General features: G+C 27.0%; 2 protein-coding genes across 2 annotated transcripts; both read left to right on the plus strand.

The window, feature by feature from the left end:
- The first annotated feature begins 247 nt into the window (after positions 1 to 247).
- On the plus strand, positions 248 to 6,696 carry LOC129985337 (uncharacterized). The gene is made up of 3 exons (XM_056095324.1): positions 248 to 623; positions 2,039 to 2,371; positions 4,692 to 6,696. Exons 1-3 carry the CDS (start codon positions 386 to 388, stop codon positions 6,278 to 6,280), a joined length of 2,160 nt encoding a protein of 719 aa, XP_055951299.1. The 5' UTR covers positions 248 to 385; the 3' UTR covers positions 6,281 to 6,696.
- A 5,490-nt stretch (positions 6,697 to 12,186) lies between these two features.
- Positions 12,187 to 21,944, plus strand: LOC129985173 (uncharacterized). The gene is made up of 3 exons (XM_056095099.1): positions 12,187 to 12,545; positions 12,825 to 13,157; positions 19,702 to 21,944. The coding sequence occupies exons 1-3, from the start codon at positions 12,308 to 12,310 to the stop codon at positions 21,252 to 21,254; spliced, it is 2,124 nt and encodes a 707-aa protein (XP_055951074.1). The 5' UTR covers positions 12,187 to 12,307; the 3' UTR covers positions 21,255 to 21,944.
- Positions 21,945 to 22,284: the final 340 nt, after the last annotated feature.

Genomic DNA, 22,284 nt, shown 5'->3' on the forward strand with positions numbered 1-22,284 from the left:
AAAATTATCTATTTTTTATATTTTTTTTTCCAAACCGCACTAGAGCATAATTCCTGATATTCCTGTTATCTTAACTTCTCACAATGTCTACGATCAATAATCTGATAAACAGTTCCAGTATGACATTATTTCAACATAACTAAATAAGCACGTTTCGAATAATAATCATTGAGAAAAGTCATTTTGAATGAAAGCTTCATAGGCGCATGCGCAATAACATAGCTCTTACTCTCCTTTTCTACTAAACTTGTATGTTTTTGTTTTCATTTAACTCATATTCAGTACCCAATGCATGAAGCGTACTGTTCGAATAATATTGTGATAAACATTGTATCTGTTTTAATTCCATTCTTGTTTGTTATTATTAAAACATTCTGTATTAAATATGGGAAAAGAAAAAGAGAAGGCTGTATGCTGTCATTGCGAGAAACAATTTACAACGACTTCCAATATGTATCAACATATTCGAGAGGTCCATGGCGTGGAACCTGCGAATTTTGGTCGTTTGAAATGCCCAGGTTGTCGCAACAACTTTCCGAATTATGAAAGTATAAGAAATCACATTACAAGAGTACATAATGTTAAATGCGATTTAGAAGAACATCGTTTCCCAACTGAAAAAGGTAAAAAAAAAAATATATAGTATTCAAACTTTTGGGTTTTTTAATGATCTGAATTCAAAACGTATTCAGAAAATAATTTTAAACGTCATGAATTGTTGAGCGTCATTGTAATTAACTGGATGATATGTCTTACTTTGATTCTGATTATTATTTTAATCATTTAAAGAGATTTTAATTCGTGCATTTTTAAACCTTTATTTTAAGTATCGCATGAAGAAATTTAAGACATTATTAAACTCTCAATTTTACCAGGATTCTTTGACTTTAAAAGAATTGGTCTACATTTGTTACTTTAACTTTTCAAAATTAATCAAATAACTTGAAGTTACAAAAAGTCAAGTAATGATACTTTTGAGTGTTTTTTTGATATTGAATAACTAAAAATAATTATATGTCTAGATCATTCTGCTTAATTCAGAAAAAAATGTTTTGTAGTTTCCATTTTTGAGTCAGTCTCATTATTATAGGCTTCTTTACAGATGTTTGAAACTCAAGATATTTTGGAGCTAAATTTACTTTCTATGATGCAATTATGGTTTCTTATTCACACACGTCTTTAATTAATAGATAATTTTTATAAATTAATAGATAATTTTAATTAATAGAATTGTTCTTGGAAAAAACATTTATATGATCACAGAGATATCAGTAATAAGAGTAAATTAAATGTTATAATATGTCTGTTCCCATATATACATATATATGTGTGTGTGTAAATATAATTAATTTTGTACATGTTTGGTAAAAAAAAAGAAAAAGAAACTTTTGAAATCTTAACTTCAATTTATTTCATCTGGGAGACATAATTTGTACAAGGGAAAAGTGGTGATAAAAAAAAGTCTGTTCACATTTCTCTCAATTTAATTTAAATGCTAATTAATTTCCTAGTTTTTATTTTAAATTAGCCTGTATATGCTTTATTCTAAAACATTTTCTCTTACTTCTCTTATTTAATTATTGCCACAGACACTCTAAAAATTGTTTTTTCTCTCTTCCCACATAATGAGAGAAGCGATAAAAATCCCTGGTGTTTATCTTTGTTTCAAAGATGCTTACCTTTCCTAAATTAACATGTGTAAAAACAAAATCTCTTTTGGAATCTCATAATAAAGCCATTAAAGAAAAAATGTCACTTTGCTCTTGTATTCTGGTACGAAACTACGGATTCTGCATTTCGTTCCCTATGTACTAATCATGACTCCCATGAAAAAATAAATTGATCATTCAAAAATTATGAATATATAAATAAATATATATATATATATATAATTATCTTGTAGGATTTCTGCAATATTTGTTTTTTTATAAACATATCTTGGAGTTAATTTTTATTTTTGAATTGAATATCCATAATATGACTTGTCATTTCTGAAAAGTTTTCTATACAAACATTTATGTAAATTTTATTATTTCAGATTTTTTTGAATGGAAGTACAAAGTGGAAGAAGAAAAAAAATGCTTATATGTACGTCATTCTGCTCCTAGAATTGCTGCTAATAAAGAAAGTGTGTATTATTATATATGCCATCGTAGTGGTCATCATAAAAGTCGTTCAACTGGCAAAAGACCTTCAAAACTAGAATCAAATAAAATAGATGCTCATTGTCCTTCTACCATGATGGTTAAAGTTTCTAAAAAAAGAGTATATGTTTTATTCTGTCCAATTCATTATGGACATGAAGCAACAGTTGGGCGTGAAAGAAGACATCCAAAAGATCCAAGTTCTTCTGATAAAAAAGCAAAAGATGGTAATTAATTTTGAAGTTTATTTTATGCAAAGTGATTTTAAGTGCTTTTGTAAATTCCTATTATTTGGCAATAGGTGAGGACTACGAATATTTGCTAAATTAATCAAAATGCTAATGTTTTCAATTTTCTAGAATAAGATAAATTAAATTTTCAAAGACAAAAATAATTTGATTTTTTTTATATCAAAATATGTTCTTTTTATGGTATTTTTTGTAATGTTATTACTAAGGGATAAAACTATTTCTAATTGAAGAAAATCATCTTAAAAATATTTTTTTGCAATATATATATACAGGGTGATCAAGAAATAACAGGAAGTGTTCGGAGCTCTATAGCATGTTATGTGCTGGTCGAAATATAATAAAATTTGGCACCATAAACATTAAAGTTTGCAGTTTCAATTTATCAAGAAAAAAAATAGTCCTAAAAACGCCGATAAGGGAAATCTTGGCACTGCGATCAAACACTTTATTATGTAATTTGCTTATACAGGTACTTTATGATATGACATCGAAGATAAAGAGATGGGTTGCAGGAATTTAAATCATTCTGCAAGAATTCGTTCATCGATTATGTTACTATGTGAACACGTTTCATTAGTCAAGCTGTTTTATCAGCAAGATGAAAATGCCAGTGCTGCTCTTCGTGAATTTCGACAGTTAAAACAGTTACATAGACGACCGATGACCATAACTAATTTGCAAAGAATGGTTGAAAGATTTGAAACAACAGGAATTCTTGGTGTGCAACCAGGCCGAGGATATAAAGGTATCAAGCATGAACAAGTTGAAGAAGTTGCAACAGCTGCTATGGATCAGGCAAGAGCTAATAAGCAGGACACCAGCAGTGAACGTTCAAAATCACGGCAAGGAGACATCTCATTCTTGACAGTGCAGAAGATATTGCATAAGATCCTGAAAGTTTATCCATATAACTGATAACACTGATCTGAATCTTGGCAATTTCTGGTTGTGGGGCTACTTGAAAGGTATTATGTATCAAAAACATGTTCCTTACATTCTTACTTTAAAAGATCAAATAACGTTACATGTCAGACAAATAAATGCCGATATGCTGCAAGTCACCATTGAAAACCTCATGTACCACATGCAATGATTGGAACATCAAGTTGATGGTCACCTTGAGCCAAATTTGTAAGCTGCTATAATAAACATTTTTCATTGGTATTTGGTGTAGTGTTGTATGTATGATGGCCAAATTTTGTTATATTTCGTCCATTACATAACACGCTACAGGGCTCCGAACACCTCCTGTTGTTTCATGATCTTCCTGTATATAATAATAGATTTATATCTTTAATTTATTTTTATCTTTTTGAATTTAATTAGTAGTCAATTAAATATGCTATTTTTGTCATTCTTATTGAAATGTTTTTGAGTTACTTTTATATTGCAATGGAATGGAACTTTTAAAAATTAAACAACAAAGAATAGCATGTTTAAAAATTAAAATCCTAATTAATTTCCTAATTTTTATCTTAATTTGACCCATATTAACTTCATTCTAAAATGTTCTCTTATTTCGTAATCCAATTCCCTCTTTTTATTTAATTAATTCCACACGCTCTAAAAAATTGCTGGTCACAGCATTTTCTTATGCTATAAGTGAAGAGATACAAATCCCTAATGCTTACAACATTCTTTTAAAGATACCTAAATTTCTTTTTCCTAAGATTGCATGTGTCAATAAAAACCCTATACAAAATTTTCTAGTAAAAATCATTGAAGAGGAAAATTTTAGTCTCTTCTGCTCTTGTGTCATGATGTAGAATGGGCTATTTCTTACCAGTTCTTAAGTTTAAAAATTTCTTCGATTTGACCTCAAAACTGTTAAAATATGTTTACGCACACATGAAGTGTTCAGAATTACTGAAATTGCATAAGGAATTAAATCAAAATATTATTAACCTCGTATGTATTTGATATCAGTTCTTATAAGCAAATTTCTTAAATTATTTAATATTGATATATTTGGTTCAACTTGCTTTTATATTTATTTTGCATTACATTCAGCTGTATGTGTTATGAAAATCAGTTTTATTAAAAAATATATATATTGTATACAGAAGATTAATAAATACCAGAAATGTAAAGAAACTTAACATGATCAAGAAGCAATTTTTTTTAACAATTCTTTACTTTTATATCTATTGTGATAAAATGCAAAAAGCTTTTATATGTGATAATATAAAAAATGACTCCCTTTTTGAAAATGCCTCTATGGATATTTTTAAGTTATTCCAAATAATAATTACTGTTTATTTACATAATAACTACATTATTATTTCTTTTATTTCAGATAAAATCAATGAAGGGTCGAAATCTTCTTTGCAAAAAACTCTAGATGGTGTTCAGCATGGAACAGAAGAAAGTGAGCATTTACAGGCCCTCATCAAAAAAGATGTACAAAATATCAAAAAGGACTTTGCTGCACGTAGTTCTGAAGAAAATCATGAAAATGAAATTGCAAGTATCAGATGGTGGGTACAGTCTGTATCGCAACTGGAAGATAATCCTATAATTTTTTATAAAGATCAAGGAGCTGCTGATATGACAGGATTCCTCAGTGATGAAGATTTTTGTTTAATAATTATGACCAAATTTCAACTAAAGATGCTCACAGACTTCTGTAATCCAAAAATCTGTATTGATACTGTGCATGGTGCAAATGCCAATGATTATTATTTGACAACTATGTTAACTGTTGATGAATTTGATGTAGGATGCCCAGTGGCATTTTGTATTTGTAATAGAACAAATATTGAAGTGATTAATTTCTTTTTCAATTATATTAGAAGTAAAGCAGGTGTAATTAGTACTACTGTTTTTATGTCTGACGATGCACCTGAATTTTATAATGCTTGGGAAGTAGTTATGGGAGCATCTCAATATCAGTTGCTATGTCCATGGTTAGTTGATAGGAACTGGAGAAAAAATCTTTCGAAAATCAATCCCAGAATTAAAAAAATTACTGTTTATAAGACTTTAAGAGTATTACTTCAAGAACCTAATTTAGAATCTTTCATGGAAATGGAGAAAAATTTTGTTAAGTTGCTTGAAGATGATCCTGATACAAGGAAGTTTAAAAAGTATTATTCCACATATTATGCACAACGTGTTCAACTCTGGGCATTTTGTTACAGAAAGCATTTAGGTATCAATACAAATATATACTTGGAAGCTTTTCATAAAGTTCTTACACATGTTTACCTTGAAGGTAAAAGAGTGAAAAGAATTGACAAAACATTAGATGCATTATTAAAATTAAGTAAAGATAAAATCTTTGAAAGGATGTGTAATATAGCTAGAAAAATTCCTTCCTCTTCTGAAACAAATGTTCAGAATCATTTGCAAAGTATATTAATAACGGATGAAATGATAACACCTGTTATTGAAGATCAAGAATGGAAAGTGAAATCATCTCATGAAATTCCTAGTACATATACTGTGAGAAAATGTCTTAAACCTGTGTGTCGTTCTTGCAAATGTTCCCCACTTCATCCCAATTCTAATATTTGTATTCATGAATATGAATGTTCATGCTATGACAATGTCATTAAATTCAACATCTGTGAACATATACAGGCTTGCTTAAGAGTTATTGAATCTAAGAAAAAACAACCTGTTGCTACTCAGTGCAGAGTAATTGTGATCAACGCACAGGCTCTTAAGCAACAAAATACAAATTCTAATTCTGATGTAGAAATAGCATTCAATAAAAAATTAATGCTTCTGAAAGAACTTTCCAATTCTGTAAAAACAAGAAATACATACTTGCAAGCTAATACATTACTTGATAAATGTATAGCATTATTTAAAGAGGCCAAAGATTTAAATTCAATTGTTGATTCAAATGTGAAGAATGCTGTCACTGTCAGTGAATCTTAGCAATTCTTCAAAACATTTACTGTTATGTTTAAAGGATGGTAATTTTTGTGACTTATTGCAATATATTTAACTTCTATCTTCTTTCTGTAAATATTTGTAATTTTATTTTTTCTTGTTGATATTTTATTTGTATTAAATTTTAAAAATATTGGTAACTATTTTGAAATCATTGATGTTTGTAGTAAAAAATGTCACTATTTCTCCTTATAATCCTCCATGTATTGAATGTGTAAATACATATAAAATTAGAAATAAAAGAAAATGGTGCTATTCTACAGGATGAACAAATTTAACTAATTTTGGTTTGTATTAATTCAAATGTAAAATTTATATTGTTTCTAATCTTTGATCCTTAGCCTTAGTTACTTCAGGCAGTTGTGTTGAAATGGATGAATATTAAAAAAACAATAGAAAAGTATTGGTATTTTTATGAATAAAAATCAATTAATGAGAGGTGAATATTTTCTTTTGTGAGATTAAGGGCTATATCAAACCAAATTGTGCTAAACACAGCAATTGATAGGAAGGAGGAAAAGCTATTTTATAGGTAATAATTTTTATACTTCTCTCTTTCTAATATTAAATTTAAATTAACTAATTTAAATATGTTAAGTACACCTTAACACACTCGTACAATGCTAAATTGTTTGAATTGCAAAAATAACCGATAGATCTAAAGAGAATGCCTTGGTACTTAAGGTCTTGGTAATAAGTCTTTATTGGAGGGAAACAACTTTTAACATCAGGTTGTGATAAAAATTAAAGCACTTAATAGATTGTTATCTGCCCAGTTTACTGTTTATATGAACCTTTCTAATAGAATCCAGTTCCTATGAGATCATATCATTTAAAATCAGAATTTCCAGTACATTTATCTATATTAACATGCACGTATGCGATTCCTGCCAAAAAATAATCTTGTATCAAATAGTGATAGATATCAAAGCCATACTATTTTGAGAACCGTGTAACTGTTCCATTCTGGTGTGTGTGTATTTAAATTGTGCCTGATTGGTCCGATCAACGGGAAGTAAGAATACGGTAGAATGAATTTGGTATGCAAAAGAGAAATTTCGAACATGAGAGAAGTTGCGCTAAAAACATTTACAATGATGCCTCTTTACAGTATGTTACACATTCGATCACCATTCTCATTGATATATCGTTTTGGAGCAACCGATTGAATACCTATTAAATGAATTTTACCATACTATATAGAATTGTTATTAGTTGCAGTATGCTATTACATTAGTCGTTTGTTTAAAATCTAGTATGATGAGATTTTAATTCGAAGCCATAAATTTTCAATGATCGCGATTTCTTTAGTGTTTTATGAATGTCCCTATCCATTTGTAAATTATTATTTGTTAGACCAATCTCACTAAATCTTAATTTTCACTAAAAAAAAAAAAAATGGATCTGATACATAAATTTTTATAGAAATAAAGAAAAAAGTTTTTCAAAACATTTATTTTTTAGGTTTCAACCGAGACTCAGTCTTTATTGTTTTCCTATAAAACATCTATCGTTTTTCAAAGGAAGAATTTTAAAGGACAAATACTTGAAAAATAAGTCCATATGTTTTGTTCATGCAAAACTGTGGAAACATATACCAGGTGGCATTTTTAGGGTACTGTAATTTGATGAAGGCATTCTCTGACAAAAGGTTTGAAAAAGAAGAAATGTAATTCACTTTTTTCATGGAATAGATTTACCTATCCAGTGGTTAGCAAGCGATGAGGCCACTTATTCCTCATGCAGGTGAAATATTACAAATGCGGAAGCGGTGAATGTTCCATCTTAATTTGATATACTATTTTTGTTGTTCTAATATATAAACGTGCTTCTACTACGAAACATAAATTTTCTATTAACTTTATTTTTATTTTAAAATTGGACGATATATTGAGTGCAAAATTTGTTGCTGCACCAAGTACTGTAACAGACTTTAAAGGACATGAGAACTATGGATATTAACAATAAAAAAAGAAACCGAATTTCACGGATTAAAAAGTGAATAAAAAAATTAAACGAAAAGAAATTTATTTATTACGAATAACAGTAAATTTTATGAAGTTTTTCCTTTTTTTAGAGTTAAAAAAATAATTATTTTTATTTATTTTTAAAATTAGACAGATTTTGATAAAAGACAATAATTTATTAGTTGGTAAAACATTTTCAACTAGTCTCCCCCTTTTTTTTAGTGTAAATATCTAAAAATGTTTTTTTTTAAATAATAAAAAAATCTGATATTTTCAATTTAAAGATATATATAAAACTGAATAATTATTACTGGTGATTAAGATTTAAAAACTAAGATTACTGGTGTAAAATATAGGATAACATTAATTCTTAAATGCCATTTTTCAAAATGGAGAAAGAAATAGTGTGTTTTATTTTAGAAGAAAATATTAATTCTTCATTATATTATAAATTAAAATGTGTATTTAAAAATAATTATTTTCCGCTTTGAAAGAGATCAATGTAAACTTCACCAATAAAATTAGTACCAATAACCTCAGACGACTAGATGATTTACTCTGAACATAGGATATATTTGATTTCAGATAAATCGTTTAGATATAATTTTATATCATGATTTAAAAAAATTGAAATTCAAGTCGTGTTATTTTAATTGCCTCATTTTATTGTATATGAAAATTTCGCATGGAGACTGTCCTATAACTTCATAAAGATATTAAAAATATAAATATTTGATTCATCTATCTTTGGAATTTCTTTTTATTTATTTATCTTGTAAACAGCATAAATATTAAACAGGATCCTCCTTTTTTAGAAATTTATATATATAAAATATTTGATGAAACGATGAAAAATGGTTTCAGCACAAATATATTCTTGGAAATTAGATTAGCAGATATTTTTTTTAATACCTAATTTATTTTTGTGCAATAATATTTTCGGAAAAACACCAAAATCAGCTTAATTCTCAGTTAAAATGTTAATAAAAATTTCAAAAAAATCCCCTTGCGCTGCATGTTTCCGCCCTTCAAGATATATACATCCAAATTTGTTAGATGGAGATTCAAAAGACTTAAATGAAAAGAAAATTAGTATGTGATTTTGAGCTTTCAATTAAAGTTTTGTCTCAGATTATAGTTTTAACCGACCAGGGGAAAAAAGCTTCCCATATCCCATTTTCTAGTACTTATCCTATGTTTTCCATTATTTCTTTTCTTTCGAGAAATTACAAAACTGAAATCCCACGCATGTTTTAATAACTGCTAGTGAAAATTGTTTAGCCATATAGGTATAACCCTATAAGCTCCAAAACACCTCATTCGACGGATACCTGACTTGGACGCTTTCGGGCGCGTGGTTCAGACGCAGAAAGAAATTCAGGACAGCGCACGATAATGGGGTGCCGATGCCCTGACAGTGATCGATGCGCGCTGTTTCATGTAATTCTACGGGAGAAAATGAACCGAAGACAGGAACTATAGTTATGAAACCTACATTTATCAGTAAAAAAAAACTAAATTCAATCAAAGATTGTAATTTCCTTATACATTTTATTACGATTACCATAAACCGGCTCTTTTTAAGTATTTTTATGCATAAGGTATCAAGGATTTCTAATTTTTTTAGGAAAAAAAATTTAGAAGGTCTTTATTTCTTATTTTAATTGATAATAATTTAGATATTTTTCCGATATCATCTTTTAACTTATATATACAAATAAAGTAATAATCGATTTTACGATTTAGCTTGCTGGGTATATTGTTTTATTATACAAAAATAAGTTAGAAATTATAAGATTACCATATTTTGCATCATTGTTTTATTATTCTTAATTTTTCAAAATTTGCACATTTTTATTATATTTTATTTTCATGCATAGTTAAAATCAATTGTGAATATAATTCCGAAATAAAATAAAATTTGATTTATTCAATTTTAATTATAAAAACAAATTTGTATACATTTATAAAATAACATTATTCTCTGTTGTATTTTTTGACACTTTAGAATTTTGTTTTTTATTTTAGATGCGAACTTGTAGAAATTATGTCTATATTTTTTAATGAAATTTTCCATGAATTTTTTATTAAAATTGTATTTCGAATATGTAAAAGAAAAAACGATGAAAAAAACAGTGTCATTTCCCAAATTAGAAATATACGTGTTTAAACTTATACATTTAATTAAAAAAACAACAACAGAAAAGCTTTTGCCGTAAATTGGCAAGCTGCTATTTATGTTTAAAATTTGTCTTAAAAGTAAAAAACTCCTACGTGATAAAAAGTAAATTAACTGAAACTAAAAATAACAAATATGAATTGTTCATATAAAAATGAAAATTGGATATAAAATTGATATTCTTATAAAAAGTAAGAAGATATTAATAAATAAAGCAATTTTATCTCCATCATACTGCAAATTCAGGAAACATTAAAAAAATAGATTTCTATTTTATTCCAACATTTAAATTTCGTGTTATACATTTTAAAATATTGATATTATGATGAATTTTTATGCATTTACAGTTTCTTAAATAGATACGAGGAATTCATCAATCAACGTGTTTTAAAAACAGCTTTATTTTATCATTAAAAAAGCTTTCGTACAGTTTAAATAAACAAAACAGTTTTTGAGAAAAAAAAAATTCGGAAGAGTCAAACCTTTAGTTTGAAATACAATAAATGACAATCGTTTGTCCTGCAAGTGAAAAGAGAGTTACGGAGTGAAAGTAGAAACAGTATTGCTGAAAGTAGGTTCAACTATTCACAGATGTCATGTCGATGATCCTGATAAGTTCATTATAATCCGGGCCGAATATTGTTGAATCACATCCAACATTCCACAATATTCAGAATCTAATATAGGCCGTTTTTGTGTGATAATAAGGTCCGGTAACTTAAATCCGAACAGTCGTCCAACCACACTTCCTTTAAACAGATTTTACTGAAAGTTTCATAGAAAATTACAAATTTAGTGTAAAACCCGTATACCAAATTTCATCCGTCTACCTCAAAGCGGTTTTGGGTTATCTTTGTTACAGGTAGACATTTACCGAAAATGTGTTTTTCAAATTCAGGGAGGTCTAAAAAGTGAAGATTCGCTAAAATATCGAGTTCGAACGATCGAGTTTTTGACGCTTACAATTATTTTCTCTATAACTTTATATACGAGAAAATAAAAAAGAAACCGTTATTGAAGCTGAAGACTGTTTTTACTGACTTATGCTCAAAATAAAACAAGTGCTAGTGATCCTTTGAATAAATAGATAGTTTAAAATAAATTGAGGTTTTGAAGAATTCTTTGAAACTTCAGATCTTCCGAATAAGACAAAGTGATATTTTATATTTGTTATTTAATTTTTCAGCTATAGGGGCCAGAATTTTGAATTACATATTCCGCAGGGAAATATTGGGACTTCAGTAATTTATTTACTAAGTGCCCTATGAAAAATAAACTTTTGTATTCTAACAATATTCACCACCCGTAAGTCGTTAGTATATCCTATCAACCACATCTGTGTTTCAGTGTTTTCTTGGATCATTTGATATGTTTAGGCAAAAATTGGTCGCACGTGAATTGTGTGGCATGAAATCTCAATTAGAACAAAATATCATCGAACAAAGCGAATATTGCTTTCAAGTGTTATGCGCCTTGGTATGTGGACATCGCAGGAAGCACGATACCTATAAAAAACCTGCAGTCTATTCCAATCCAAATTGATCCCGGATTTTTATAAATATGCTATCCTGTTCCACCAACAGAAATATGCATGTCGATTTCTAAACATGAGAATCAATTTCATAAATAATACAAGAAAAGGGGGAATGGAGGGGATTGTTCACCTATATTTATGCTACAGCACTCATGTACTTCAACTCTACTATTGTTTTCGAGCATGCGCAGTTTGTGCAATTTTTACTTCATAGCAACGATTGTTAATTTTTCACCTAAAAATTAGTATATGATAAAAATTATGAGTCACATTTTTCTCTTTATTTAACTATAATATAAATTAAATTATTTAAAACTTTTACCTGATTAAATATGGGGAAAGACAAAGAAAAAGCTGTTTGTTGTCATTGTGAGAAACAATTTACAAAAACTTCCAATATGTATCAACATATTCGTGAAGTTCACGGCGTGGAACCTGTTAATTTCGGCCGTCTCAAATGTCCAGGGTGTGGTAGTAATTTCCCGAATTACGAATGCATACGAAATCATATAACAAAGCAGCATAATGTCAAATGCGAGCTAGAAGAGCACCTATTTTCGAATGAAAAAGGTAATTTAATTACTTTTTCCCCTGTTCGCTTGTATTTTCTTAAATTGCAAAATATTATTTTGTTCCAAATAAATACATTTGTAATATTAAAGCCATCTTAACATAAAGAATGTGTCCTGAAAGCTATATGTTTAATCTATATATATTTTTTAAATAATAAATTTTTCTTAATATACATTGAAAAAAGCATTTTTTTTGTTTTATATGGCAGATTGTTGAATATTATCAGTTAATTATAATCAAAATGTATATTTTATTGATAGAAATTACTTTTCATAGATTTTTATGAGTGGAAACGAAAAATTGAAGACGAAGGAAAAGGTTTTTATGTTCGTAACACATCTCCTAAAGTCTCAGCTGCTAAAGAAAATACATATTATTACATTTGTCATAGAAGTGGTCACTGCAAAAGTCGTGCAACAGGCAAGAGAAATCTTAAAATTGAATCAAATAAAATGAGTGGGAATTGTCCTTCAACTATGATGGTTAAAGTATCAAAGCATGTGAATGTAATATATTGTCCTACACATTTTGGTCATGATGCATCAACAGGACGTGAAAGGCGACATGCAAAAGATCAAGGATCTCTTGAAAAAAAAGAAAGGAGAGAAGGTAAGTTACTATATTAATATCTTGTAGAAATATATTTTTTTATAGATTAAATCTTCTTAAACTATGGATCATTAACATAACTAGGTTGTGAATTCTTTTGCATATTTCAAATGCAACCTTATTTTGTTACTTTTATTATTATGGTAAGCCTAAATAGCATTAATGATGGAAAAGGAATTTCTGTTGATGTGATTATGAAATCCAAATATATTTTGTAATAATGTGGTAAGAATATGCTGTACGATGTCAAAAACTATATACGAGTTTTACAAATAATTTATTTGGAGGTACAATGTATTTAAAAAATTACTTTAAAAGATTCCATTAAGAATTACTAAATAACTATAATTTTAAAATTTCTTCAATAGCTGTGCATGCAAATTTGCTTAATAGTTTTAATGATTCTCTGAAAATTATTAATAAATGCTATACTTTTGCGCTTATTTATGAAATTTACCCTTTCAAATTTTTTTTTCTGAAAAGCTAGAGGTCATAAAATTTTTTTCCACCACCTTCCACTTAAAAAGTGCAAAATGAATGGAGTTATGAGCAGTAACAATTTCTCAGAGCTAAATCTTTTATAGTCTTTATGTCATCTTTTTTTATTATAGCACTCAATTTCTAATGTAATCATTTTTAATTGAGCTTAATCATCACTGTAATCATTTTTTCCTCTCTGTTCCCAATTTTTCATTTTTTAATGTAACTCATTGTAATTTAATAATCCAGAAAATTCAATTTAAAAAAACCTATATTCTCATTTCTTGACTGTATGACCAAAAAATATTGGATCCTACAACCTCATTTAGAAATTCTATGCATTGTTATTCAAAGGCTGCAATCTCTGCCCTTCCATTTTCCTGCAAGAAACTAAGAAAAGGAATTTTTGATGCTGAAATAATTAGAAGCTATACTTCTCTTGTACCTTTTCTTCTTGGAATGTTAAAAGTTTACAAAAAATTCTAAATATGAACTATTATCATTTTTGTTATCTGTAAAAACATTCATAAGAAGATATCTCAACTTTTGCTGCTTTTATTCAAACTTTTTCATAGCCATAGCATAAAATAAATCTAAAATGCATTTTAGATTTATTTTATAATGTGCAAATTTCAAATGTGCCACAGATATGCAAGTAAAAACATTTCAAAAATTAAATAAAAACCTGCTTTTTAATCTATGTACAAAAATAAATAAAAAAAAATTAATATTACTTTTAACTTTTAAAAAAATGACAGAAAAACATGAATATATATTTTATAAAGAAATAAAAATGCATTAAGTCCTAATTTTTTTTAAATAATGGAAATAAATTCATGAAGTTAAAAAAAAAAACAGTTCCATAGTTAGAAGCAGAATGAGGATAAAAAATGGCAGAGCGTGAAATAATGTATCGTATTGCTTCACAATTTAACAAAACTCATCAAATAAAGAATCTTAGTCAATAAGCTGCTTACATTTTTTAAAAATTTAAATTAAGGCAAAAAGAAAAATACTTTTCTCTTTTTATAACAAGATTAACATCAGTAAAATAATGTGACTCAACCATGCAAAGAAAGAATGATATTGTTTTGATTTTGACCAAAAACCATTGTTTTGAAAATTGTGGCCAAACCTAATTGTTTAGAAATTACTAAAACTAAAGGGGGGGGGGACCTTTAAAAAAAATCATATAATTGAAAAGCCACTTTTTTTTTCATTCATTAAAATGGTGTAAAAATAATTTTTACATGATAATACTTTGATGTTATGTCAAAAATACGTTAAAATTCTGCTTCCATTTTTTTTCTAATTACAATTTTAAAAAATCCTTTCTTAGTAGATCTCTGATACTTTAGAAGTAACTTTTCAAATTTCATGCTTCTGATTTCAATGAATTATGTTGCACGTTTGTTTCTTTGTCAATCAGAATAAACCTTTATATATAAAGATTTAATTAGCAAAAATAAAAAAAATCTATAAGAATATAAAAAGAAAAATAGGTTATAAAATGGTAGAATTTAAACTCTAGAAAAAACAAGTTTTGAAAAACTTTTTTTATTTCTCTTTAAAAAAAAGTTTCCTGAATTTAAGCAGTTTTTATGATGCTGTGAAGCCTGTTATCAATAATCAATGCCTGATCGATTCATTCTACTTACCTTCTTTATATTTGGGATCAAAGAAAAATTTGGTTAACAAAATTAATATGCAGAAAATGTTAAAGCCTTGTTCTGCACAATTTTATATTTAGTAACATTGCTTCCTTGAACTTATATTAATTGCAATTAAGTTAATACTTTAACGTATATGAAGTAGAAATTTCCAATTCATCAGCTTTGGCCACAACCTTCGTAATACAAGGCCTCACAACTCCCAACGCTTTCAGCCCGTGACATCATGAGGTTGGATGAATTCTGTAGAAAACGGTAGTCATTATCGTAGTGAAGAACGGGAAATGTGTTATTGGCTTTGTTTGAAAGTTTTCTGATCTTTTTGCATATTAATTTTAATTTATCGTAATGAAGATGCCTAGTGCGTGCTGTGTTCCCAATTGTAAAAATAATTACACAAAAAATAGCTCCAATGTTTCTTTATTTTCGTTTGTTTCCAAGCGATGAAAACACTAGAAGAGCATGGATCTCTGCAATAAAGCGGGACAATTTCGTACCAACTAAATATAGTAAAGTAAGTTTGATTTTTTTTGTACAATTTTTAGTTAATTAATTTTTTTGAAATGCGAAACATTTAAAATTATGTATAACTTCCATTTATCTTCTGTCATTTTTGTTTGCTCTACATTTAGTTGCTTATGCTTCCAATTACTTTGGTATTGTTTGCTTGAGCTAAATGAAAAACTTCTTTGTTTTATTGTTACTTCTCAGTCTTTTGTTTATTTATTCCTAATAATTAAAATGTTTTGTTTCTGTATCTTTTTAATTATACATCATACATATTTTTTAAAATCTGATTTAGGCCTAATATTTGTTGCTAACATTTAGGTCTGTGCTAAACATTTTCAAGAAAATCAGTTTTTAACAGTTAGAGAAGCATTTAATACCAGTACAGGAGAACTTATTCAAGTAGAGTGTAAAAGACAATTTTTTTAAAAACTTTTAATAACTATCACCAAAATCTTACAAAGTAATCAAGTGATTTATTATTATGCTCTTATAAAAAAGTTTAAAATCATCTACTGAATAATAAAACGTAATTTTTAATTATATATATCATGACTATAGATTGTAGCAGATTAAACTTATATTTTATTCTAAAATATTATGTAAAAAAGTTAGATATAGTTTGTAAAAACAATATGAATGATATTTGTAAGTAGTAAGATATAATAAGTAAGTAGCAAGATAGTTTAATAAAATATGAATTGCATGCTCATATAGGTTTAGAAAATGTAGTTTTTATTTGTTTATCTATAAATCATCAGATTATATATAAAACAATTAATATTTATTATTATTTTTAAATATCATTAGTTATACACAATCTAATTATAAATGAATGCAACTTTTACAAAATATCTGAAACTTTTTTTAAAAAAAGTACTGTTTTTAAATCAATTTTTCATACCGTGTAAAATCAATTGATTAATTCATGTAGAATATTGTATTACTTGAATGGTAGTATAAATAATTACTTTAGATATTCTAACAGAATATTGAACTAGGTATTTATTTTGGATGAATGAATGTTTCTGTTGATTTTAAATTTCATTATTTAATACTCAATAGGATTTTACTTAATACTGTCCAACATACCTTAGCTTTTAGTTTATGTATTAAGAAAATATCTATTCTGTTTGTGATTTTAAGTTTTAATAAATTACTACTTTTTCTGTTTTTTTTTCTAGGCTTGTACCTGATGCTGTACCTTCAATTTTCCCTAATTTACCCTCATACTTTTCCTCAGAATCAAAAGCAAGAAGAGAAACTCCAATACATAGGGCAACACATAAAAAAATTGGAAAACTTAAAAGCAGCTTTAAATAGCAGTCTCCAGGACATAGCAAAAAGAGAGGAGATAGAAAAAAATCAACACTTTTTTTTATTTAATTTTAAAATTTAAAAACTTTAAATCAAATACATGGAGTATAATTCAAAAAGAAAACAAAATTTTTATTTGTCTAGGCACTTCTCAAGCTCCTAAGGTAAGTCATTCTTTATTAATTTCTTCCAAATTAGAAGTAATTTGTAAGTTTGTATCTTATCTTTATTTAATATTATAATTATTTTCATTTGTATGTGTAAAATTTATAATGAAGTTGGAAAACAAAATGTATTTTGTTATTGTCTCTCTATAAATAAAATGTTATGATTCAAATAGTGTGTGATTTTTTTTTATTTGTGTTTTCTTTTACTGCTTCTACAGATTGAATTGAAATTAATTATAAATGCATTGAAATGTAAAATCAGATATAATAAAAGCTAGTTTATTAAATTGTATGAATTACTAAGGTGAAAAAAACAAGCTGTGAGAGTAATTCTTTTTTATTAACAGAATTAGTTGGTGTAAAATTTAAATTTTATATCAAATACATTAATATTTTATTTGAAAATTCATAAGTAATTTGAGAAGTAAACAATTTTATGTTAACTTATAAAATACATGTATTACCTGTCACTACAATAAAAAAATCATCAAAAGCTTTAAAAAGTATTAGATTAAATTAATTTTAAGCTTTAAAAAATATTTCCAGGATAAAAAACAAAACGATTTTTAGTAACATTTTTAAAAAAAATCTCCATTAAAACAAGAAAAACTAACAATAATTCCCAATGTATATATCTAATAAATTTACATTGTGATTTAAATTTTATTAAATGGTCAGTAAGCTATAGAGGACCTTAAGATTTTCTATCATGCCGTTTCTTTTATTCACACAGGGGGAAAATAAATAATTTTGAATTTTATGCAAGGTAAATGTCTTAATATTAATTATAAGTTATTTTTAAGTGAATTTAAAATATACCTAAACATCAAGGAAGAAAGCGGGATTCTGCTCATGGCAGCCAATCATCCTACCCGTGTGACGTCACAAATAAGTTGCGAGGCCTTATTTTACGAAGGTCGTGCTTTGGCACTTTGCTTCTTCTTCTGTATTACTCATATATCAGCTAGTTAATAGTAGGCTTCTTAACAACAAATTTTTTGTTCACCACTTTTTTGGGTATAGGAAATTTTCATGTCTTCTTTCCCATTTCCACAAGACATTTTATTGCTAGATAAAATATAAATCAGAAAATGAAGCATTTACTAGAAATAAATGAAAAGTTTAATTAAGAATGCTTATTTAACAGATTTTAATAAATCTTTAGTATCAAAAATATTTGTTCACTGGTTTTGTTAAAAAAGGTTGAAGAATCTTTAAGAAGGTTGGACTATAAGTTATTATAAACACAGCTTTTTTTTAAATGACCTAAAATTGAATTATGACTAAAATTTAAAGTGATATAAACTGTGGCCTAAACTATTTGCTGTTCTAAGAATCCGGCAAATAGTGTTACTTGGAAGAATGTAAGATGGATAGTTTTGAAAAGATAACCTTAGACATAGACAAACCCTAGTGTTGATTGGAATATTTTATATTGTACTTGATTGATAAGAGAAGTTAGTTTTTTTTCTTTCTTTTTTTGTTCATGTATTCTAATTTATTTAGTTAAAAAATTAATTATCCAGTAGTATTAATTGAAATTTTATTGATTATTCTTTCGTTTGAAATGCATAATAAAAATGAAAAAAATTGTTTATTTTTACATTTTAGCATTATTTACCAATATGATGTATTTAAACAGATAATTGAAATACAATTAGTAAATAAAATAAATAGATTTAAATTCTGTAAATTATTATTAAAATGAATAAATTGAATTATTTTGTATATGAAATTACAGATTTATTTATAACCAAAAGTGGTAAAGATACATGTATTCAATAAAATTATTAATACCAAATTATGTCAAAACCTAAAGTTATGAAATTACTTGATTTTTTTAAAAAATTAGAAGAGGTTCATACCCATCATCACAGTTAATAATCTAGTGGTAAAAATTATGATTTGGTTGATTGCTAACATTTTTAGAGTTTTCAAAATTTCAAAGTATTAAAACCTTTCATTACAATTTTATAGAGTCTGTATGAAATTCTTTGTTACTGATTTTAATTTTTTAAAATTATATTCCATGATATTTAAATTGATTCTGCCATTTGTTGAACATTTCTAGTGAATGCTTTATAATTTTCTCATTACATTTTTTTTTTTATTATTGCTTTATTTACTATTATCAAACTGCTAAACAGCTTAATAAATTTTGAATATCAGCAGTGAATTTTTCCAGAAATTAATAACTAGTTGTGTACTAATGTATTATGTATTCTGAAAATATCTGTCTTATCTTGTTTACAATACAAGAGATTCTCTTAGAATAATATTAAATATTTACTTTAAAAAATAATGCTTCTAAATTTAAGCATATGCCTTAGAGATAAATAGTTTATTATTATTATTTCACAATTTCAGGGATTGGTGAACTAATTTTTGTTCTGTTTATTTTAGATAGAATTAATGAAGGCTCAAAATCTTCTTTACAAAAAGTTCTCGATGAAGTTCAGCATGGAACTGAGGAATTTGAACGGATTCAACAACTGACTAAAAAAGATGTCCTAAGTATTAAAAAAGATCTCTGCTTACTTCCTACTGAACAGAGTCATGAAAATGAGGCCTTCAGTGTTAGATTGTGGGTCGATTCTATGTCTCAATTGGCAGAAAATAATCCTATAATTTTTTACAAAGATCAAGGAGCTGCTGACATGACAGGATTCCTCAATGAACAAGACTTCTGTTTGATAATTATGACTAGATTGCAACAAAAAATGCTAACAGAATTCTGTAACCCAAAAATATGCATCGATTCAACACATGGAACAAATGCTAATGATTATTATTTGACAACAATGCTAACAGTGGATGAATTTGATGTTGGATGCCCAGTAGCTTTTTGCATCTGTAATAGAACCGATATAGAAGTTATAAACTTTTTTTTCAATTATATTAGAAGTAAAGTTGGGGTAATTAATACTAATGTATTTATGTCTGATGATGCCCCTGAATTTTATAATGCATGGGAGGTTGTCATGGGACCAACCCAACATTACCTTTTATGCACATGGCTAGTTGATAAAAACTGGAGAAAAAATCTTGCAAAAATAAATTCCAGGTTTAAAAAGATTACTGTTTACAAGACTCTTAGAGTGCTTCTAAAAGAACCTAACCTACAGTCTTTCACAGAAATGGAGAGAAATTTTGTTAAATTATTAGAGGATGATCCAGATACACGAAAATTTAAGAAATATTATTCCACTTATTATTCTGAAAGACTTCAACTCTGGGCATTTTGTTACCGTAGACATTTAGGTATACAGACCAATATATATTTAGAATCATTTCATAAAGTGCTTAAGCATATATATCTGGAAGGGAAAAAAATAAAAAGGATTGATAAAACATTAAACGCTTTGATGAAGCTCACAAAGGACAAAATATTTGAGAAAATAAGTAATATAGCAAAAAAAGTTCCCATTACATTATCAAATGTCAATCAAGTTGATGTACAAAATAGCTTAATATCTAGTGAAATGATTATTCCAGTCAATGGCAATGCTGAGTGGAATGTTACTGCTTCTCAAGAATCATCATTTCATTATATTGTAAGAGAAGTAACTGAACCTATATGCAGTACTTGCAAATGTTCTCCACTTTATTTAGAATCTATATGTGTTCATAAATATGAGTGTACTTGCTATGACAATCTTATCAACTGCAATATATGTGAACACATACAGGCATGCCTGAAATTTAAAAACTTAAATCCCAAACAGCCTGCAGAATTTGTAAATAATGCAGAACCTTCCAAAGAGCAAAATTCAGTTCTTGGAAATCCTGACCTTCAGAAAGAATGCGATAAAAAACTAATATTATTGAAGGAAGAGTTAGCATCGACAAAAATGTCGAAGAATGCATATTTGAAAATTAATTCATTGCTTGATAGATGCTTAACATTATGCAAAGAAAATAATGAAATAAAAGCAGTAGTTTCATCTCTGTTGTGAAAAGATAATCCAAAATATAACTTATCTGATAGTATGAACTCTTCAAAGTGCCAGCAGATAAATAAAACTAAATATTGTATGCAGATGTTGAAACTAAATTGCAGTGAAACTTTGGTTTCAGTGTCTTGTCATTTAATACAGTTATTAATTTGTTTTTATAAGGATAGTTGATTATGCATATTCTATTAAAGTGGAAAGAAAAATGTCAAAATTACTTACCTTATAATATGTATTATAATTAAATATTGTGGAAAATTTTTTAAGAAATCCAATGTATTATTTTCAAAAAATAATGCATATAAATCATTTTTTATAAATTTAGTCATGTGGAAACTTCCAATCCAAAAATTGTAATCTTTAGTATTTAAGATACAAGCTTTATTAAAGTTAATACTATAAAAAGAATGCTACGATTTGCAGTTATTAGCCAACTTTTTATTATTATATTTACATTAATCTACAAAAATCGCTAATAGCATTTGATTCTTGTATCTTTTCCATGCTATTCACTGTAGAAGGAAAAATAAATTTCCTCAGGTAACCGACAGATCCCTCTTTTCATAATCATAATTTTCAAACAAAATAATGTTTGAATGATTTAATGTAGATGTGATTTCCCTAATTAAGAAATTGATTATGATAACTATATAATTGTTTTTAATCATAATTTATTGTTCCATTTTAAATTTACTTTTAGATATTTATTATTAGTCAATGTTATAGAATTTTTAAAATTATTCTAAGGAATGTTTTTCTTTTAATGATAATGATTGTGAAAACTACAAATAATTATTAAAGGTTTTTGTTTTTTTGTACTTTCACAATATATGGAGAAATAGTTATTTGTTGAAGATATTATTTTACAACATTAGAAAAAATATCTATTAAGAAAAGTTTGTGATTATATATATTCAAATTTCCAATGCTTTTTTCATTTTTGTTTCCACATGAATGATTCAGAAGCAATAAAATTACTTGTAGATCAGATGGAGAAGTAGGAAAAATTGAAATCAAAAGATCTTGTTTGATT

The sequence above is a fragment of the Argiope bruennichi genome, chromosome 9 (genome assembly GCF_947563725.1).
Source record: "Argiope bruennichi chromosome 9, qqArgBrue1.1, whole genome shotgun sequence".
NCBI classification, from domain to species: domain Eukaryota; kingdom Metazoa; phylum Arthropoda; class Arachnida; order Araneae; family Araneidae; genus Argiope; species Argiope bruennichi.